Below are 21,658 nucleotides of genomic sequence, written 5' to 3'. Positions count from 1 at the left end.
ATCAAAAGCCACCATCGGCGTCGTTTAAAAAAATGCAATTCATAAAAGCAACAACCCAGCCAACCGTGCAAAACAGTTTGTTACATCATATGTAAAGTCGCAAAGCCAGTTCACACGCGTGTAGTTGCTATTCACATGCAGTTGCAGCAGCAGCAGCAGTCAGTCAGTGAGTGAGGCAGTGGGTTTGTCCCACCCAACAACATACACGCTGAGTCTGCGCAAACCCCGCACTAGCAGTGCTCTCAACTACTTACCTACTTATGTAGCACAAAGCTGCACGATCAAGGAGTCATCAAGTGTTAATCCAACGTATGTATGAACAGTGAAGATACGAGTTGTTTTGAGTCCACTTCAGAGTGCGTATCCGGATTCCAAGACAGTCACTCGTCAGTTGTCATTGAAATTTCGTTTAGGTTTTTGACTCCTTCGTAGTGTACTAACAGCGGGTGTACAACGAAGAGTCACTTTTTTCAACCAAACTACAAAATGAACTAAGTGCTAATTACCCACCAGTCATGGGTCAACATGTTATCAAATGTTTTAGTAATTTACTTGACAGTGATGTTTCTGTCGTTAACGCATTATAGGACTTGACATTTTCTCGGTCAGCGGCAGTAGGGTTAAGAAGATGGCGAGAGCATTTACTTTATTGCCACGAAAGTGGGTTTTGCACTGGCCAAGGTCGGCTTTTTGTGACCATGATGTCGTCAAATATTTTATTATGGAAATATCCAACCACAGGTTGTGACATTATTATGGGCATATGTTTCCGCAAGTTGGATGTGAAATTTTACGGGAAAGAATATTGTCTACAACAAAAACTTGTATTTATAAAAGTCATGACGCAAGATTTAACCCTTTTTGCCTTTTACACACAACAGGGTGTAACGAAAAATCCATATAATCACTTCAAAAATGAATGTTTGATAGGAGGACTTTCATATACCAATTAACTCAGCTTGACGAATTAAAGTGATGTCTGTTTGTGTGTATGCATGTGCGAAAAAGAACTCAATCACTTTTTAAACATTCAACCTCATTTAACCTAAGTCGAGTCAAGTACGAGACACTGAAGACGGCCTTACTGTTGAGGTCGAAATACGTATCTGTCAAGATACAATTAAGTGGTGGAATTCAATGGGACTGTATAAACTCGTCTTATGACAGGTGATTTAACCTCAACCAATTTACTCGCAACAAATTGCATTCGATTGAAAATCGTGTCCCATTGCTTTCTATTGAAAAATGAGGCAGATCGGAGCTCAAAAGTTAAGTTAAAATACTATTTTTAAATAATTTCCGGTTTTTATTTTTTGTTGGTTTTACATTCGCAAATTCGTTCTGATATGTTACCACCTCGCCACTAAAATACCAGTACCTATTTCCACGGTCATCAACTGCAAGATTCCTTAGAATTTTTTTACAGATAATCTTCGATGTAACGTTATGCAATGCGCTATTTAATGCGCGCCAGCGTCCACCTTCTCCCCTCTGGTGGGATGACGAGTGCACCAAAGTTTATTGAGGAAAATCCGACGCGTTCAAGGACTATCGGAAGCGCGGTACGCGGGATAATTACGACCAGTATATCTCTCTTGGACGCAAATTTAAGAGCCTGGTAAATGCCAAGAAGCGCGGCTACTGGTGGAATTTCGTTAATGGGCTTTGGATCGTTGATAGAAGAATACGCAACGCGTCGTCGGTTAATAAAGATCAAGAAAAAAATCCTTTCGGTGGATTTTCCCCTTCCAAAGAAGGTATGCCCTGATTCTGTCCCAAGCTGAGCGTGCTATAAACGTTGAGCGAAACGAGATGGATGTTCCCTTATTGATAGTTGAATTCTCACTTGCTCTCTTTTCATGTAACAATACTGCTCCAGGAATGGACGGAGTCAAGTTCAACCTGCTTAAAAAGAACCTCCCAGAAGTCGCGAAGAGGCGCTTGTTGAATTTATTAATTCAACTTCTTGAAGGCAATGTTGTCTCGGATTAGTGGAGACAAGTAAGGGTGATTGCCATGAAAATAAAACCAGAACAATCTGAGTTAGATCATAATTCTTACCGTCCAATCGCGTTGTTATCATGTAAGCTGCTTAAGAAAATGATTCTCAACCGGCTCGACAAATGAGTTGAATCAAATGGCTTCTTCAGATACCTAATTTGGATTCCGCAGAGGCAATGGAACGAACAATTGTCTCGCGTTGCTTACTACTGAAATACAACTGGCCCGATCACAAAAAAAAATTTAAAAAAAAATCAATGGGTGCAATGTACTTGGATATTAAGGAGGCTTTTCACTCAGATTGAGTTAGCGTCCTTTCAGACAAAGTCCACGAATGTGAGCTTTCAACAATCTTGAGCAACTATTTGTACAGCTTATTGTCAGTGAAACATATGAGCTTCTCTCATGAACACTCAACAACTTCAAGAATCAGTTACATGGGTTTCCCCCAGGGCTCATGTTTAAGCCCCCTTCTTTATAATTTTTACGTCAGAGACATCGACAGATGTCTCATGGAGAATTGCATGCTAAGACAACTTGTGAATGACGCTGTTGTATCCCTTACAGGGACAGGGGTGGGCGATCTGCAAGGACTTTTGCAAGATACTTTACACCATTTTTCAACTTGGGCTATAAAGATAGGCATCGAATTCTCTCTGGAGAAAACAGAGCTGATTGTCTTTTCTACTGCCCATGATTTTATAGTTGACGTATCAACCGTTCGAAATTTCAGTAATTCAACCGCTGCAACATCGATGCGTTGCTTGTTTCAAGCCTCATTTAAGTGCTTACGGATTGAAATGTTTTAAATTTGCGATGTTTGTCCCTAAATTATTCGAAATACATGCGGAAGTGCAATGGTTGTTACGTCCACTATGAAATCATGGCATGAGCAAGAGCCAGCCAAACTTAAGCTTCATCTCATAGGTGAGAAAATCACTTAAGGCAATTCACACAGATATTTAGGGGTCTGGTTCGATTCGAAAAGCACCTGTGGAATGCACATTAGACATCTGAACAGAAATGCACACAACGAATCAACTTCATGTGCACAATTACCGGGACATGGTGGGATACTCACCTTGAGGATCTGATAAAGCTTTATCGCCCAACGATCCTCTCGGTCCTCGAATACGGTAGTTTTTGTTTCCAATCCGCGAAAACTCACATCTTAAAACTCAAAAGTATCCAGTAGAGTTGCCTCTGTATCGCGTTAGGTTGTATAAACTCGACTCATACAATGAGTTTAGAAGTACTTACTGGAGCACTTCCTTTATCAGATCATTTCGCGGAATTGTAGTATAAATTCCTCATTCGGTGCGACGTTTCAAATCCATTGGTAATTGCAAATTTTGAGAAGCTAATCGAACGAAACTTCCAAGCTGAATTTATGACACTGTACTACTGCTATATAAGCCTGGAGATTGACCCTTCTTCTTTTGATCCCAATCGTAGTTGTTTCTTAGACACTTTCAGCTCTACTGGAGTTTTTGATCTGACGATGAGACAAGATCCGCTCCGATTGGAGCACACACCGCGAATTTTCGGGAGTAAATACAGCCATGTCAATTGCAACAAAGCATTTTGAGCGACGGTCAAAACAAATGAATCCACTGGATTTGGTGTCTTCAATGAATTTCGCAGAATTAGCGGCTATACAGTGCGCATTAGAGCAAACCTCTGATCAATACTTCATTTTCACGGATAGCCTTAGCTATTCGTTCAATGGGGCCGGGTCAGTACTCACCGTATTTTCTAGGCAAAATACGAAATATGCTGAATGCTTTTCACAATCACCTTGGTATGGGTCCCTTCACATTGCTCGATTCCGGGCAATGAGAAAGCGGACTCACTCGCCAAGGTGGGTGGGTGCTATGGAAGGCGATATATGGGCGTCAAATCGCCTTTAGTGATTTTTTCTCAATTGCTCGTCAGCAAGCCTTGCTCAGTTGGCGACGAAAATGAGATGAAGGAGATTTGGGTAGGTGGTTACATTCTATTCTCCCACAGGTATCGAGGAAATCCTGATTCGAGGGGTTGGACATCAGTCGAGACTTTATTAAGGTAATGTCTAGGCTGATGTCAAACCATTACTCATTAAATGCGCTTTCCTATCGAATAGGCCTCGCAGACAGCAATCACTGCGGCTGCGGTGCAGGCTATCAAGATATCAATCACGTTGTCCGCAACTATCACGAATACGAAGCTGTCAGGTCCGATTCATGTGCATCCCTCCGGGCTCAAGGGAAAACAGACAACGAAGACATTAGAGGTGTGCTGGGTAAGCTTGACCTTGACTATCAATGTTTTCATCTAGCCCTCCGGATAACGGATTTTTTTAATCGTTGAGGTCCATCCTACGTGATCACTATATCCAGATGCAGGGAAAACACCGCAACAACGCTACTTAATGACAATGTTAAAATCTCTCGTCCCTATCCTATCCTATTTTAAAATTTTGTACTCCTTAACCTCGACTAAGCCGCGAGCTTTCGGCTCCCAAAAACTAACCACTAGAAATAAGACACAGAATATGAAATTGAAAATAAAACATTTAAAAAGAATTGCGCCTCGTAATCCCTTTTGGTGCTTGAGCCTTTCAATAAAGAAGAAGAAAATTGCTCAGGTTTCGAAAAAATTGATGTCGATCAATAATATATACTTTAATGTATGTTTCAATATGGTTCAAAGTTAATTTTCATAATTTTATACATTACAAAAAAATTAATAAAAAATTATTTTTTTTCGATCCTTCGTGTTTTTGCTCGAATACCTTTGAAAAGTGAAATATTTGTAGTTTTTTTCCACAACTAATCCTTTTCGAAAGAGGCTATAGTGGTGACTGGAACACTATAAAATATTTATGTAACTATTCAAACGGAAAATAAAAATAGAACCCTGAAAATAAAAAAATGCAATAAGTCGACTTTGAACGGGAATTTTTGAACTCTTAATAGGGTAAAAGACCCAATAGTGGAGGAACTAAGCACGTTCCACCACTATTTGTTGGTTCCCACCAAGTCTATACTTCATATCACTTACCTCAAGCGTGCATATGAAAGGTTATTACTTATATTTCATCCGACATGTGTTCCAATTGCAGTAACATCTACATTGCCTTCTAAAATGGAACCTCCAATTAATGGTGCAGCGTTCCAATAGTTGCGATAATTTTTAATTCGGGTTCCTATAGTTGCGAATCCCATTGTTTTCATATGGGACACGCAATTATGGGAACACTACCGCAACTATTGGTACAAAGCCAAGAAAAAGATAAGGTATTTTAATGATACTTTACCGATTTTGCGGGAAATCCAAACCTGATTTCATTTATTTTGTCTAATGACAGGTCAACAAATTGATGGACTAGATGGGTTGCTGCGTTTAATACGTAGATTTTGTTAAAACAGCTCTACCGCAACTATAGGAACACCCACGACTATCGGATCTTTCACCCTATGTTGAAAAATCAAAAAAGATGAATAGTGTCAAGAAATTATTTTACTGGATGAAAAACTTTTAAAACAAAATTCTATAAATTCAAAATGTGGAAATGATGAAATTACGAATTTAAAAATTTTTGCCCATAACGTGTTTAGATGAATTTTAACAAGTAAAATAGCGATTTTGAGCTAAAACAAAAATTTGGGTTAGGGCTAAAGATTTCCTTCAGAAATTCTTCCCGGGGATTCATTTGAAAACTCCTCCGGACGCAACTTCGGAACTAAATATAAAAATTAATTTTCAAACTCCTCAGGATGTTGCTTCGAGAATTGAAAAAAGGAATTTAAAGAACTACTTCAGAAATGTATATTCTGTTTGGAATTCAAAACTTCCTCCTGGATTTTTTTTCGGAAATTCTTAAAATCATTCAGTTAGAACCACATTTACGAATTCCTTTAGGAATTTCTTGGGAAATATCTACCGAAGCTCCTCAAGAAATACCTATGGAAAATATTTCGGAAATTTTATTGGAAATTCCTTCGAAAATTCCTTAGGAGATTCTTTCGGGATTCTTTTGGAAAATTCTTTAGCTTTCGAAAATTCGCGTAGAAATTTCTTCAGCAATTGCTTTAGATATTTTATATCTATTTTATTTCTATATTTAGGAAATTGAATAAATGAGGAATTTATTTTGAAATTATTTCCGGAGTACATGAAAAAAATCGTCAAAAAATTCTGTTATTACTTTTACCAACAAATCTTGCAGAACTTCCTCCATTACTTTTACCAACAAATCTTGCAGATCCATTATGGAATTACTTTTTTTACCCTCAACTGACACCCGAACCAAAAAGCTCGCATTGAGATCCTCCTGGTATTACTTACTTAGGACATTCCTCAGATTTTTCCCAGCAACTCTTTCTAAAATTTTGTAAGGAATTCCTCTAGAAATTGAGGAGGAATTCGTTCGGATTTTTTCATAATTTTCATAGATAATTGCTATAGAAATTCGGAGTTCATTTAAGCATTTCTTAGGAGATTTTCCTTGAAATTTTTTTTTTCGGAAATACGTTTGGAAAATCCTTCGAAAATTCATTTAAAAATTCTAGTCTAGTCTACACATACACAGCCAGTTCATGACAGAATCCTGGAAAGTGATAGATTCGACTACATCTATCACTTTACTTGTCAATATTTATGTTTGAAGCACATCATACTGTACCGATCATAAAAAAATCTACTCTTCCGCTGATTTTTTGTCGTAACGGGAAATACGCGCCAGATAGTCGCCTAAGAAAAACATACCTTCAGAAAAAAATTGATATTGATATTGATATTTTTTCAAATTTGGCCGCCACGTGGTGCATTCCGGCGGTGAATGCTTGGATAGCACGTGCTATATGAGCTGCGGAGAAATTTTTCACATCTATGAGAGCCTTGGAAAATGATCACGAAAGTTGTCATTTTGTGTGCAAGGCACAATAAATGCAGTTCAAACATGAAAGCGGCCAGGCCTACTGTGCAGCGTTGTTGTAAATACCTGTGAAAATCAATTCTTTCACAATTAAGCCATAGAACGGGGACATCTCGTACCAACCACTCCGTTTACATTATTAGATGGTTGTTGTTGAATCGTTGAGAGTAACTTAGTTAAGATGGGTAATGTTCACTCCTTGGGCCCACAACGTCTTGGGATGGGACACAGTTTTTAGTCTAGTGCCGTGGCTTGTACAATAATGGACAAAAAATTCGTAGGAATTTCTACAGATTACTATAAAAACAAGACGTATATTTATGACTATCAGTGTACATATCGAAAATTCATCTAAAAATTCTCTGGATTTTTTAGGAATTTATTTAGAAAATAATTTGTAAAAAAATCCGTTTCAAATTTCTTCTAAATCCTTTTTATGAAATGTTCGACTATTCCGTTAAAAAATCCATTAAAAATACCTTCAAAGTTCTTTTTGTATTCCTTCGGGAATCAATTCAAGGATTCCTTCGGAAAGTCCTTCAAGTGCTCCTTCGGAAATAATTTAGGAATCCCATTAGAAATTATACCATTCTTCAGTACACTAAATTTCTGGAAAAATTCTTCCAACAAATTATCGGATAGTGTTCAGGTATTTTGTATGGTTTTACTACAGGAAAGAATACCTAATGGAATTTTTAAAGAAATTCTCAATGGTATCAAGTGCTTCAGGAATGCCTTTGGGAGTTTATCGAAACAAAAATCCTGGTTTAAATCCGCTAAAGATTGCAAATAACCAATTTATGAATATTCATGCAAACAGTGTAGTGAAAAGCAAGCCTTGTGTTTGCAAATTATTTCCTTGGTTTTTAATCTGAGATCTTTAATAAATAATAATATTGGATTCAATTTCAGGGTCATTTTTCTTTTCGGTGATTTATTTGGTATTACAGCCTGGTTTTTAATCATAAACAACATATAGTTTTTCATTCAAAAACCAGACTGAAACGCCAAATAAATTACCGAAAAGTACAAAGAAAGCAGTCGACATAATCAAAACAAGGACCATTTTTCTAAAAATCGAACAAGATTGCAGGAGTTGTTTGCAAGAAAAGCTATTCCACACTGCTACCTAAACCTTATGCTAGTAAAATAAATATTCGCCCATAAATTCAAGTACTGTAATATGAGGATGATTATTCATGCTTCAATATAACGTACAATTCAATATAACGTACAACTTTGAAATCGAAATGTAAGTTAACTCAAATTTATGGCAAGACTAGAATCTATTATGGTTTGAATGAGAGCCGCTGTATTGATTTATATATTGATCCTTATATTTTATTTAAAGGCAAAGTGGCTGGCTATGATGAAATGAATACAAAAAAGCAAAATAGAACGCAAGGTCACGACCAAACGAGACCACCAAAATCAAGCCATCGGTGTCCGCAAATTCATTGTCACGTCCGTCAGCATAAGAAAGCTTCGATCCACCACCTGACAAACAAAAACTCAGTCAACAGTTACACCCGGCACACTTACCTTGAATTGGTTTCACAAGCAGGGTGAGGCAAATCAGTCCAATTGCGACCGCCGGGGCGCATGACACCATGGATGCCACGCCAGGAAGCTGCATCTTGGATCAGGGTACGCGTCCGCCAATTATGCCCGCGGTAGTGTCGAATTACACTTGTTTAATTTTTAAGGAAATGAGTCTCAGCTCGATTTCCTACTCCTCTCCGGGTACACTTGTGTAGGGTAAACGAGCTGGCCACTCAACTCTAATGCAAACACCGTCGTCGTCGTCGTTCTCAAAACCACTACGCAGCATCGGCAACGGCAGCAGCACCCTAGGAAGTCAAACCCGTCCAGTCATAGTCGGTCGCCACTCCTTAATCACACAAACTCGATTAAGTAATACACTGCCTCGGCTAGGTTGGTCGCGTCGCCGTGATTGGGGCCACAGCACACAAACCGCAGAAAGCCGGTCTTCTCCGCAGTCTTTCACTTTTGTTTGAACTACAAAGTGTCACCACCCGGTCGTGGTCTGCAAAACGCTCAAATCACTGCACTTCACGGTTTGTTGGTAAAGCAAATACGCTGAGTAAACGATCGGTGCGTCTCGTTAATGTTAGTCTTTCGGAATTAGGCAGCCTTAGTGGCATTTATTGGAACGATCTCCGCGGTGAGCATTGCATACACTCTTAATATCTAATTCCTTAGACCAAAAGAAAATGCATCGAATTCCCAACATGAACGTTATTTGGTTATATGTGGGAAGCGTGTGTGGACAGATTTTCCATGTTTTGATTTTGTAATTGGTGAAATTCACTGTATGTAAACGGACTACCAAAAAGTCCTGTTGTTGGAAAATAGAAGTAATTTTCTAATAAATTTTATTCACTTTGTATTGATACTGCCATTCTCTTGACTGAAAAAGACACAAATCTTTTTGAATCGTTCACTCTTTTTACTATAATTTTTGAACGCAGACGGCTGATTACGATTAAATTCAATAGTGATCAGCTAGACTTAATCTCCCATCGTTTGCTAGGTACTTGTTGCGAGAAAATTAGCGGCGATCTGAACGACGGGAAGTTTCCCGTTCCAGAATGTAGTGAGCACGAGGGACGAGTGTCTAATGAGATGAATACAAGAAAAGGTACATAAATGGTGTGTTCAACGACGACTCCCGACGAAGAACGTTTCAGTGAACCGAAGTATAATCGATTATCGACGTAACGATCTGCAGTCCAAGATGACCTGTAGCGGAGAGTGGGTGATGGTTACACTCATTCCGACCATTTGGTTATCCGCTACAAGATGGACAGCGAGGTACTGTGAGAAAGCCAGAAAGCTAATCCTACAACCTGGGCGTGGGAGGTCTACCATTTCTATTTATAATGGAACCTTCAGGGAAGCTCTGGGACGGCAAGCCTGAGCGGTAATTAACTACTTGCGATTCTGTCAGCAGATTACGACACTAGCATGTCGACAAAGACGAGACCGTGGAATAGCAGACGACCGGCGTACTGATGGTGGAGCGAGCAAATTGCAGCTCTGCATGTAATCTGCCTCAGAGCTAGAAGATGAATGCAAAGGACTCAATCGACAAATGTGAGGAACGAACTCAGCGAGCTAGACAAGGCCATCAAATAAAGCAAGAAATTTTCAAGAAAGTCAGACAACACCAGCAGAACCTTAACATGAACAAATGGGTTAAGCCTATCGGGTAGTGATGGTTGTCTGTTGGTTCGGCTGTTCGGCCACATTGAGAGTTGACGTAAAGTCAATGTCAACTTCGCTCCACGAACAGCCTAGATAGCCGTGTGGTGTCGGCAGCCGGAATAACGCTACGGATGGCCTGTTCCAGTGGTAGAAGTCCACCATACAGATGACCCCTAATTCTTGGTGTGATGCGGCTTTATGCTTACCGTGCCTACGAATGTATGGTTAGGGGGTCTAATAAAAACCTAACCGCTCACGGAGCCTGTGAAGCACCAGGGCACCCTTCACAGTATTAAGCCCTTACTGCGCTAACCGGAGCTATGGCGTAGTTGACTTATTGCTTCTCCGGAATAATCGGCTACTCTTATTCAATCTCAACTTGAAGTTAAATAAGGGTGGGATTATGAGTATGTTTTTATTTAGTTTTACATCAAATTGTCACCTATATGGATTCGCTTTATGCGTTTTTCACAGTGTACTATGTGTTTCGTCTTTGACGTTCTTGATACGATACCGACTTGGTTTCATCGTTGCTGTTCACATAAATGTTGAAGTTGTGGAGTGTATTATCGTAATTCGCAATGGCTACAGTTAGGATAGCTCAAATCAATCTTCAGCACAAAAGAACAGCAACGATTAATCTTTGTAGACTTATGCAAAATGGCAAATCCCAAGTGGCTTTGGTGCAGGAACCCTATTTTCGCAAGGGTAGCTTCTACCTAGGTAACCTAGTGAACCCGGTTTTTGCTGCTTTCAGTAAAGAAATGGCAAACTCTCGATCAATGCCGCGTGCATGTGTACTTGTTAACAACGCTATCGTTGCTACACTTATCTCTGAACTAACAACCAGAGATGTATGTGCTGTCACAATTGATGCAACTGGCGGATCACCCGTCAGGAAATACGTCTATTGTTCGGTTTATTTACCACATGATGAACCATCCCCTACGGATGCTTTCAAACAAGTGGTCAGTTATTGCACGTCAAAAGGCCTTCCGCTAATTGTCGGTAGTGATGCTAATGCTCATCACATCATCTGGGGTAGCTCGGATATCAATCTGAGAGGCTCCAGCTTGATGGAATACTTAAGTAGTACCGAACTTGGTTTACTTAACATAGGCAATCGCCCAACCTTTATGGTATCTAATAGAGCAGAAGTATTAGACATAACTCTCTGCTCCAATAGAATCAGTCACGAGTTGACGAATTGGCATGTGTCAGATGAGGAATCCATATCTGACCATCGCTACATCTATTTTGATCAGTTGAATGTTTCTTCGCAGACCTTGCGTTTTAGAAATCCCCGTTCAACCAACTGGGATCTCTATACAGAGTTGCTCTCGACAAAATTTCATGGATATCTACCATCCATTGAAACTCCTACCGACTTGGATGATGCCGTTGATACTACAACGTTGCATATCGTAGAAGCTTTTGAAGAAGCTTGCCCCTCGCGTTCTGTGAAAACCTCAAGAGGAACCCCGTGGTGGAATTCCGATTTGGCTAAGCTCAGGAAGCAGTGTAGAAGGAGTTGGAACAGACGCCATTCAGCAGGGACGGATTCTTTCAAGTTGGCTCGCAAAGTTTACAAGAAGGCTCTACGATCTGCTGAACGATTCGGCTGGAAAAACCTTTGTGCAAATGTTTCCAATTTGAGTGAAGCCACTCGATTGAACAAAATTCTTGCGAGATCCAAGGATTTCCAAGTTGGCGAAATTCGCAAGCCAAATGGCGACTACACTTCTTCTGACGAAGAAGCGTTAGAGCACTTATTTGATACACACTTCCCTGGATGTGTAGATATTGCATCTTCGGATGTTCCTGATGTCTTTTCATGTAGTTATGGGTCTTGGGCTCAGGCTCGTAGAATCATAACTACTGAATCGATTCAATGGGCTCTTAATAGTTTTGCTCCTTACAAATCTCCAGGGGAAGATGGGATCTATCCCGTTCTTCTTCAGAAGGGTTTTGAGCATATCAAACATGTTTTGAAAAAACTTTTAGTATGCAGTTTTGCTACTGGGTATATTCCCATATCCTGGCGGGATGTCACTGTAAAGTTTATCCCAAAAGGAGGACGTGCTTCGTATGAAGAAGCAAAGAGTTTTAGACCCATCAGTCTGACCTCATTTCTTCTGAAATGCTTAGAACGCATTATCGATCATCACATTCGTGATGACTGTTTGGCAATCATGCCTCTTCATGTTAATCAACATGCTTACCAATCTGGAAAGTCCACCGTGACTCTTCTACACAAGGTTGTCTACGACATCGAAAAAGCATTTGCTCAAAAGCAATCATGCTTGGGTGCGTTCTTAGATATTGAGGGTGCTTTTGACAACGTGTCTTTCGATGCAATATTGGAAGCCGCACGTTGTCATGGGCTACCTAATATAATTACCAAATGGATTCACCAGATGCTTAAAAACCGACATCTCTACTCGACATTACGTCAAGCAACGATTAGGAAATTAAGTGTCTGTGGCTGCCCTCAAGGGGGAGTATTATCTCCACTTTTGTGGAACCTCGTTGCAGATACGCTATTGAGATTACTCAATAATGGCGGTTTTCCTACCTATGGATTTGCCGACGACTATCTAATATTAATAGCCGGTTTGTGTATTACTACTTTATTCGACCTGATGCAAAATGCTCTTCAGGCAGTCGAAAGTTGGTGTCGCCAATATGGCCTTTCGGTTAATCCGAATAAAACATCTATTGTACTTTTCACGGAAAAACGTAACCGTAATGGTATTCGCCCATTACATCTTTTTCATCAAATCAATGTAACGGATCAGGTAAAGTATGTGGGACTAATTCTTGATTCCAAGCTCTCCTGGACTCCTAACATTGAGTTCAGAGTCAAAAAGGCGTGTATGGCTTTCGGTCAATGCCGACGAACTTTTGGTAAAACTTGGGGTCTTAAACCTAAATATATCAAATGGATTTACACAACAGTTGTACGACCAATTTTGGCTTATGGATGTCTTGTGTGGTGGCAAAAGGGTGAAGTGAGGACAATTCAGTCTAAATTAGGCCATCTTCAAAGGATGTGCCTAATGGCAATGACTGGTGCGTTCTCTTCGACTCCACGGCTGCTCTCGAGGTTCTTCTCGACGTTGTCCCACTACACATACATCTCAAACAAGAAGCACTTCCTTGTACCTACCGATTATGGGTTCTCGGTTTTATGGAAGAGAATCCTGTAAGCCGCAGTTCTACACACACTTCGTTGTTACAGTTCATGGTTGATTGGGACAGAACTGTCCTCACACCAAATGATCTCACACACGATAGTAGTTTTCCTTATAGGACATTTTCAACACAATTCCCCTCGCGGGATGAGTGGACATCTGGCTATTTGGAGAGAAGTATGTCGGACAGCATTGTTTGTTACACTGACGGCTCCCTCTTCGAAGGTAGAGCGGGTGCAGGTGTCTACTCGCGTGAGCTGAGATTGGAACAGTCCCACTCACTGGGTACACACTGCACTGTCTTTCAAGCGGAAATATTTGCCATCATGTGTGGAGTGCAATCTGCACTGCAGCAACGCATTATGGGCAAAGTAATATACTTCTGTTCAGATAGCCAAGCAGCTATTAAAGCTCTCGCCTCGGCCAACTCAAGGTCGAAGTTAGTAATCGCATGTCGAACTCAAATTGAGGAACTGAATTCAGTAAATACTTTACACCTTATATGGGTACCTGGCCATTTTTCCATAGCTGGAAACGAATTGGCTGATGAGTTAGCTCGTAATGGAGCATCGCATGACTTTATTGGTCCTGAGCCAGCTATTCCAATATCCAAGTGTTGGGTGAAGCTTTTGATCAACTCTTGGGCTGTCACTCAGCACAAATGGCATTGGAGTAGTCTGGATTCATGTCATCAAACAAAATTGTACATCCGGGAGCCATCTCCGGTAGTAGCAAGCTATTTAGCTAATCTGTCTAAACAGAATTGCAGTGTCTTAGTCAAGGCCTTGACAGGTCACTGCCGACTGAACTATCACATGGCAAATATTCAACGCGTTGAATCATCTGTTTGTGATAGTTGTGAATCCGATTATGGAACTTCTTATCATCTAATATGTAACTGCCCAGTCTATGCACAATTGCGCTTCCAAATATTTGGTAAACACTTACTTAGTGAAATTGACTTCAGAAACCTGAACCTTCAGAGTATTTTGTTGTTCATAACCCGTTGTGGTAAGGAGCTATAAGCTCTTGTACGCTAATGCGTTGTATGCCCTCTTCAAGGGCCCTTTTCCAAACATTCCCTTTGTTCTCCCATCCACATTCCTTTCCTTTTGTTCACTTCCTTTTCCGTCAGGTGTGTGATGAAAAAGGCTGTGAAGGCGATGGCACAAATCTCCCAAATTGAGGTGAACGTGCCCCTGGAGCCGACGTTCTGATACCTGATACCTGATACGTAACGATCTGCAGTCCAAGATGACCTGTAGTGGAGAATGGGTGATGGTTACACTCATTCCGACCATGTGGTTATCCGCTACAAGATGGACAGCGAGGTACTGTGAGAAAGCCAGAAAGCTAATCCTACAACCTGAACGTGGAAGGTCTACCATTTCTATTCATAATGAAACCTTCAGGGAAGCTCTGGGACGGCAAGCCTGAGCGGTAATTAACTACTTGCGATTCTGTCAGCAGATTACGACACTAGCATGTCGACAAAGACGAGACCGTGGAATAGCAGACGACCGGCGTACTGATGTTGGAGCGAGCAAATTGCAACTCTGCATGTAATCTGCCTCAGAGCTAGAAGATGAATGCAAAGGACTCAATCGGCGAATATGAGACAAAGCGCTGAGATTAGCTCTAAACAAAGCCATCAAATAAAGCAAGAAATTTTCAAGAAAGTCAGACAACACCAGCAGAACCTTAACATGAACAAATGGGTTAAGCCTATCGGGTAGTGATGGTTGTCCAACAAAGCTGAAGGCGATAATTGAAATGTTTTTCTCACACCGCGGCCGTCGATAAGGTGACGGTACTGGAGTCACTCGTCCCAAATAAAACACATAGCGTTCAAGTCAGTCATAATAGCCGATCCGGGCATGTTCAGGTGAGCCATGTAGAGGTGCCTGGATGAGCAGAGCATACATTCCCGGGAAAATTGCAGAGACAGCATTTGGTCCTGTTACCGATGCCGGGTAAGCTCTCGGGGTACAGACCGATCTGTCTGGTAGCCACTGTAGTGGAACTTATGGAGAAGTTAACCCTACACAGGAATTCCTCGTACGTGGATGAGGCGGGAGAATTATCAAACGAGTGATTTGGTGGCTGGCACTGCCGAGGTCGCCATCGAGTTTAAGCGCTAAGTAATTCCTTACTGCGCGGCGATACCGCTACAAATGGTGGCAGTACCGATAGGGTTGTACAAGATTCTGGAAAGCTACTTTCGGTATTGAATACTGATCTATGAGACAGATAAAACCTTGGCTAGCGTCTCATCATAAAAATATTTCTAGTTCTCCGTTTTTTCGTTCGTTTCCCGAGTAGACGATAATAGTTGAATAATATCAAATGTTGATAAGATAGCAAAATGAGATATGGACATGATTGATACAAGAGATAAAAGATCAGACGACAATATCAATATATTGCACTAAAATATCACGAGGAGATCAAGATTAGCTATTTGTAAGAAGTGATCAATATCATGTGCCTTTAGTTTGCTCTTATCCATAGCATATCTTGATATTAGAATGATACTTCGGTGCAACGTTCTAATATTGTTGCCAGTTCTTTTATCTCTTATATCAATCATTTATCGTTTGAAGTCAGCAACCCGCTAGAAAAATACGAAGGTAACAAGTAACAACAATCGCAATTGCAGCAGGGGGCGATTCAAATATGACGTCCACTATTTTTTGGGATTTTTAGACCCCCTCCCCCTCTGTCACGCTTTTTTGTATACCTACTACATGGACTGTCACAAATTCTTAGACCCCCTCCCCCCTAAAACCTGTGACACAATGAATGGCAGATCATAATACCTATAATTCTGTATAAGAACAATTTTGGCATATATAATTTCGGAAGATTCTAATACAATCATTATTGAATTGAAATCTAACAATTTTGTATTATTTTATTACAATATCTGTATAAAAAGTTTACATTTCTTGCAATAAAACCTTGCAGAATTATATATGTCAAGGTTTTATAATTGTGAGTTTTGTTTTTTTAGGGCGTACAATTAGAACGAAAGGAGAAGTCCCCGCCTTCATATTTAAGAAGGGTGATCCGCTGGATTTGGCCCTGAAGATACGTTATCTCGTTGCTGGGTAGTGGGAGTAAAGTGAACAGGAGGGATAAAAAAATGAGCATCGGCTTGTATATCCCATATTTTTAGATTTATCGTATTTTTCCAAGCTACACCATGGTTCAAGTATTTCATACTTTCCGAGCTATCATGAAATAACTATTTAACAGCGAGATTTCAGCCACATTATGTGCGCTTTCCCGAAATCCTAGTTTGGTGTAATTTCAGCACTGTGGCCAGCATTCAGGCCATGCAAACTTTGAGTAAGTAGTTCTAAACCAATGTATCATTGACATCGTTTATTTTACTTGTTATGATGCGAGTTTTTTTTAATTTAGCTGTGACTTGAAAAACACAGAAGTAGGGGGGTAAATTGGTCATGTCGCCTAGGGTCAAAGTGATCAATGTTCTGACAAATATATGGAGACAAACTAGTTCAAATTTCAATCTTAAACGGTTCGGTTGACAAAGAAACAGGGATTATTTATAAATCAGATTGTTACAGGATAGACAGGGATTGAGAGAAATTGGACCTGGTCGTTCACGCTTCATACATATTTTCGTATAATAAATACTGAAAGGTGGAAGGATGCACTCTGAACAGAAACCCTCACCAAACCAGCGCCAGCGGACGGCAGATATTAATACAATTCTGTATAAGAACCTTACAGAAACTGTATAAAATTTGGTATATACAATTGATAGCAAAATAAAATTTCCATGTAAAATTAGAAATTTTACATAAAAAATAAGAAAATTGTTAATGAAGAACTCAAGGTATGAGCAATAAATGAATATAAAATTCCCACAAATAATGTAAAAGTTCCACAAACAATTAAGAATTTTTCACATAACAAACAATAGCACTTTAAAAAAGCAAGAATTGCAATTAAAGAAGAATTTTTTTCAAGAAACACGCAAGTTCGTGCCTCGCGCCGAAATGTGTGGTGATCGAAAGGTGGAAGCAGCACTACGAGGAACATTTGAATGGCGCTGAGAGTACAGGCAGTGAAAGTCAATGCAGCGGAGGAGATGATTACGTCAGCTTAACGGACGATGGAAGCCAACCAGCCTCCACCTTGAGGGAAGTTAAGGATGCCATCCAACAGCTAAAGACCAATAAAGCAGCTGGTTAGGATGGTATCGGAGCTGAGCTCATCAAGATGGGCCCGGAAAAGCTAGCCAACTGATAGTCAGAATCTGGGAAACTGAACAGCTACCGGAGGAGTGGAAGGAAGGGGCAATATGCCCCATCTACAAGAAAGGCGATAAGCTGGAGTGTGATATGTGTGATATGCCTACAAAGTGATATGCTAGGTCATCTTCCGACGTCTGTGACCATTAGTGAATGAGTTCGTGGGAAGTTACCAAGCCGGCTTCGTTGACGGCCGCTCGACAACGGACTAGATCTTTATTGTACGGCAAATCCTTCAAAAATGCCGTGAATGCTGTTCTTGGATTTGAAGGCGGCATACGACAGTATACACCGCTTACAGCTATGGAAAATTATGGACGAGAACAGCTTCCCTGGGAAGCTTACCAGACTGACTGAAAGCAACGGTGGATGGTGTGTAAAGCTGTGCGAAGATTTCGGGCGAACACTCCAGTTCGTTCGAATTGCGCCTGGGACTAAGACAAGGTGATAGACTTTCGTGCCTGTTGTTCAACATTGCGCTAGAAGGTAACATGCGGAGAGCCGGGTGTAACAGCAGGGGTACGATTTTCAACTGATCCAGTCAATTTATTTATTTCGGGGATGACATGGACATTGTCGACGAAACATTTGCAAAGGTGGCAGAGCTGTACACCCGCCGGAAACGTGAAGCAACAAAAGTTGGACTGGTGGTGAATGCGTCAAAGACAAAGTACATGCTTGTGGGCGGAACTGAGCGCGACATGGCCCGCCTGGGAAGCAGTGTTACGATAAACGGGGATACCTACGATAAACGATAAACGATTACGATTACGAAACGATTACGATAAACGGGGATACAGGGATACCTACGATTTAGACGGGGATACCTTCTAGGTGGTCGAGGAATTCGTCTACCTCGGATCCTTGCTAACGGCCGATAACAATGTTAGTCGTGAAATACGAAGGCGCATCATCTGTGGAAGTTGGGCCTACTACGGGCTCTAAAAGAAACTGCGGTCAAAAAAGATTCGCCACCGCACCAAATATGTCATGTACAAGACGCTAATAAGACCGGTAGTCCTCTACGGACATGAAACATGGACAATGCTCGAGATGAGATGATGCAATGTATTCGAGAGACGGGTGCTCAGAACCATCTTTGGCGGTGGGCAAGAAGACGGTGTGTGGCGGCGAAGAATGAACCACGAGCTCGCCCAGCTCTACGGCGAACTCAGTATCCAGAAGGTAGCTAAAGTCGGAAGGGTACCATGGGCAGGACATGTTGCAAGAATGCCGGACAGCAACCCTGCAAAGATGGTGTTCGCTTCCGATCCGGCAGGTACAAGACGGCGTGGAGCGCAGCGAGCGAGATGGGCAGACCAGGTGCAAAACGACTTGGCGAGCGTGGGGCGTATCCGAGGATGGAGAGATGCGGCCTCGAACCGTGCATTGTGGCGTCAAATTGTTGATTCAGTGTTATCTGTTTAGATGTTAACTAAATAAATGAAATGAACATACTTGACCATAGTATCCGGAAACAGGTTTACTGAAATGACCATATCTTGGATGTTTTTCAACGGATCTTAGCGCAACCGCCCGCATTCAATTTTCAATAAGATTTAGTTTCTAGGAAAATAGTGTTCATCGATGTAACTTCAAACAAAAATACGAGCGGCAGAAAAAATGTGGTTTTGACATGGCCTCCGAAAATCCGGAACATCTCCGGTGGCCAGTATTCGTGACCATGCATGTTCCTAAATCTTGACTAAATTTGCAGTCGAATGCTTCCGGTTTTATCCAATTTCATCAATTTTTCAAAAAGTTATAAGGATTTGAATTTGGGCCAAATTTTGCCTATCTCAATCATTTTGCCTCCACTGGCAAAAGGAAGGTGGTTTGATTTGCTCATATGCCACGTGGAAAATCAATAGCATATGAGCAAATCAAAACACCTTCTTCTTCCAAACTTAGGGAAGATGACATTAGCATTTCCATATCATTGTAAATCGTTTAACTTCACGTAGAAGTAATACACTCAAATCATTAATTAGCATGAGAATCAATTGAGAAATAACAGAAAGCAGCTGGAATGGTAGCTGTTCAAAAGGCCTGGGGGAAACGCCAATTGAAAAGTTTTTTTTTGTAGAACAGGCATGTCTACAGTTCCGGTGTATATCTTAATTATTGTATGACAAAGAGAAAAGACTGTCGTAGGTTCTTTGTTATTTGGCAATCTAATCTCATTGCACTCCACATGAGAACTATTTTGGAGAACTATGTAAACAAATTGAAAAAATTGTTGATTTGATGACACATTGTTACATTATGTTTTGTAAAACGACACTATTTATTATTATTATTTCAGCCGTTGGCTGGCTCACCTCTGAAGGGACATTATTTAGGCAGACACAGTATCGCGTGACAGTTTTCATTGAAAGGGATTGGTAACTTTGCAAATAACATCATCAGCTAATATGACGATGCACTGATACGATCTATTGACATCACAGTTTCACAATGCAAAACAAAAGAGTTGCAAACATGAACAAACCACCGATTACTTATGCTCACCAACGAAGATCGCGTGTACACCGTTAAGCATTAGTCTTTTTTAAGTCGGCTATCATTCATCCATTCATGTAACCGCGCACCAGCTCGATTGCATTCACCACTCGTTTGCCCATTTTCCAGAAACCGAAGTTGAAACAAAAGCCTTTCTGCGCTCTCTTCATCGCAGTGTGACCGAATAGTGAACCCAAAGTCGAGTGCTAGTAGCAATATCGTTTCGGTTTTCCTGCTCACGCTCGTCACTTATTACTTCATCGCAATCACTGTCTTCTGGCGCGACACGACGATCACTTCCAATGCTTACCGATGGTTTACTTTCGATTGCGCGCGCTCACTACCGCGAGGGCACTTCTCAGGGTGACGAAAAAACTGGCAAATTTAAATTTCAGGAATCAGCTACGTAATGCACAAAACATTTATTTGGTTTAATATATGATATGAATTACTGGGCCAAAACAAATGAAACTAACTCAGGTTCAGTTCAGTAAAGAGAAACTGTATAATTAGAATCTTGTAACTATCAGAATATGAATGAAAGCTTTCCAAAATTGTAGATTGCTAAGAAGTTTTGAGAAAAAAATGCAAATTTAGATATTCTATAGAGAATTCAAATTTTTAAATCATACTAGTTGACCCGGCATACGTTGTCCTGCATAGTAGGCGAGAATGTGCATTCCGAACTGCCCATGCAAAGTTCGCATAGGAATCACAATTTTAGTTATTCACGGTTTGCTCAACCTTACTCGTAATTTTTCCATTAGGAAATATCATATAAACCCGTCGGAAACTATAACGAATGTTTCTGCTGAAGAAATGAAAAAAATCCATCCAGCCGTTTTCGAGTTATGCGGATACGAACACAGGCCATTTCATTTTTATATATAAGATTTAGAAATAAATTTTGAATAAATCTCTTGATCCTAAATTTTGCACAGAAGCAATTGTTTTGTCCGTTCAAATATGATTTTGGAAAGTTAATGTGTACATTTGTCCGTTAAGCGATTGTCACCCTAGCGTAGCTTTTTTCGGTCACGTTCAACACAGTTCATAGCAGTTACAAATTCGAAGCAAAAACAACAATCATTGTATTTCACGAAGCCCCAAAAAGAGCGCCAATTTTGAAACTGTCCTAAAAGTGGAATGACCACGAACCGCAATTATTAATTAATGGTAATTCATTTGCGAAGACGGCTCATAAAAAAGGTTTTGACCTTCCTCAAGCCTCGCGTGAATTGACCAGAAACCGTCGCTATTTCACTGCCGAATCTGATTTTGCTGCAGTCTCTCACGCCGAATACGACATCTCAGACGACCGTGAAGGACGATAAACTTGTTATCGCTGAACTACACACCGATATGTACATTAATATTAAACTATTTTGCACGTTTCGGGGACGTTCGATGCTAGCCGCTGTTGTTATGATGTTACGCGATCAACTGTCGAGGCTGTTGCTGAACGAAACCGACTTAAGTTGCGGCGCGATGCCACAGGGCAGTTGACTGGTGATCGTTGGGTAAGTCCGATC

The 21,658-nt window shown here is 40.6% G+C and overlaps 1 protein-coding gene across 22 annotated transcripts in view; it reads right to left on the bottom strand.

Moving 5' to 3' along the window:
- Positions 1–21,658, bottom strand: part of LOC134212252 (pancreatic triacylglycerol lipase) — a 103,151-nt gene extending 81,493 nt beyond the window's left edge. Inside the window, exons 1-3 of one of the 22 annotated variants that reach the window (XM_062689920.1) lie at positions 21,285–21,658; positions 20,136–20,528; positions 8,462–9,073 (exon numbers count right to left, since the gene is read on the bottom strand). In XM_062689920.1, the coding sequence (XP_062545904.1) occupies positions 8,462–8,555 (94 nt within the window). In that variant the 5' untranslated portion in view covers positions 8,556–9,073; positions 20,136–20,528; positions 21,285–21,658. The other 21 variants (XM_062689923.1, XM_062689926.1, XM_062689924.1 and 18 more) reach the window with 21 other exon arrangements.

This window comes from Armigeres subalbatus, chromosome 2 (genome assembly GCF_024139115.2).
Source record: "Armigeres subalbatus isolate Guangzhou_Male chromosome 2, GZ_Asu_2, whole genome shotgun sequence".
NCBI classification, from domain to species: domain Eukaryota; kingdom Metazoa; phylum Arthropoda; class Insecta; order Diptera; family Culicidae; genus Armigeres; species Armigeres subalbatus.
This window is presented reverse-complemented; position numbering and strand designations above follow the sequence as displayed.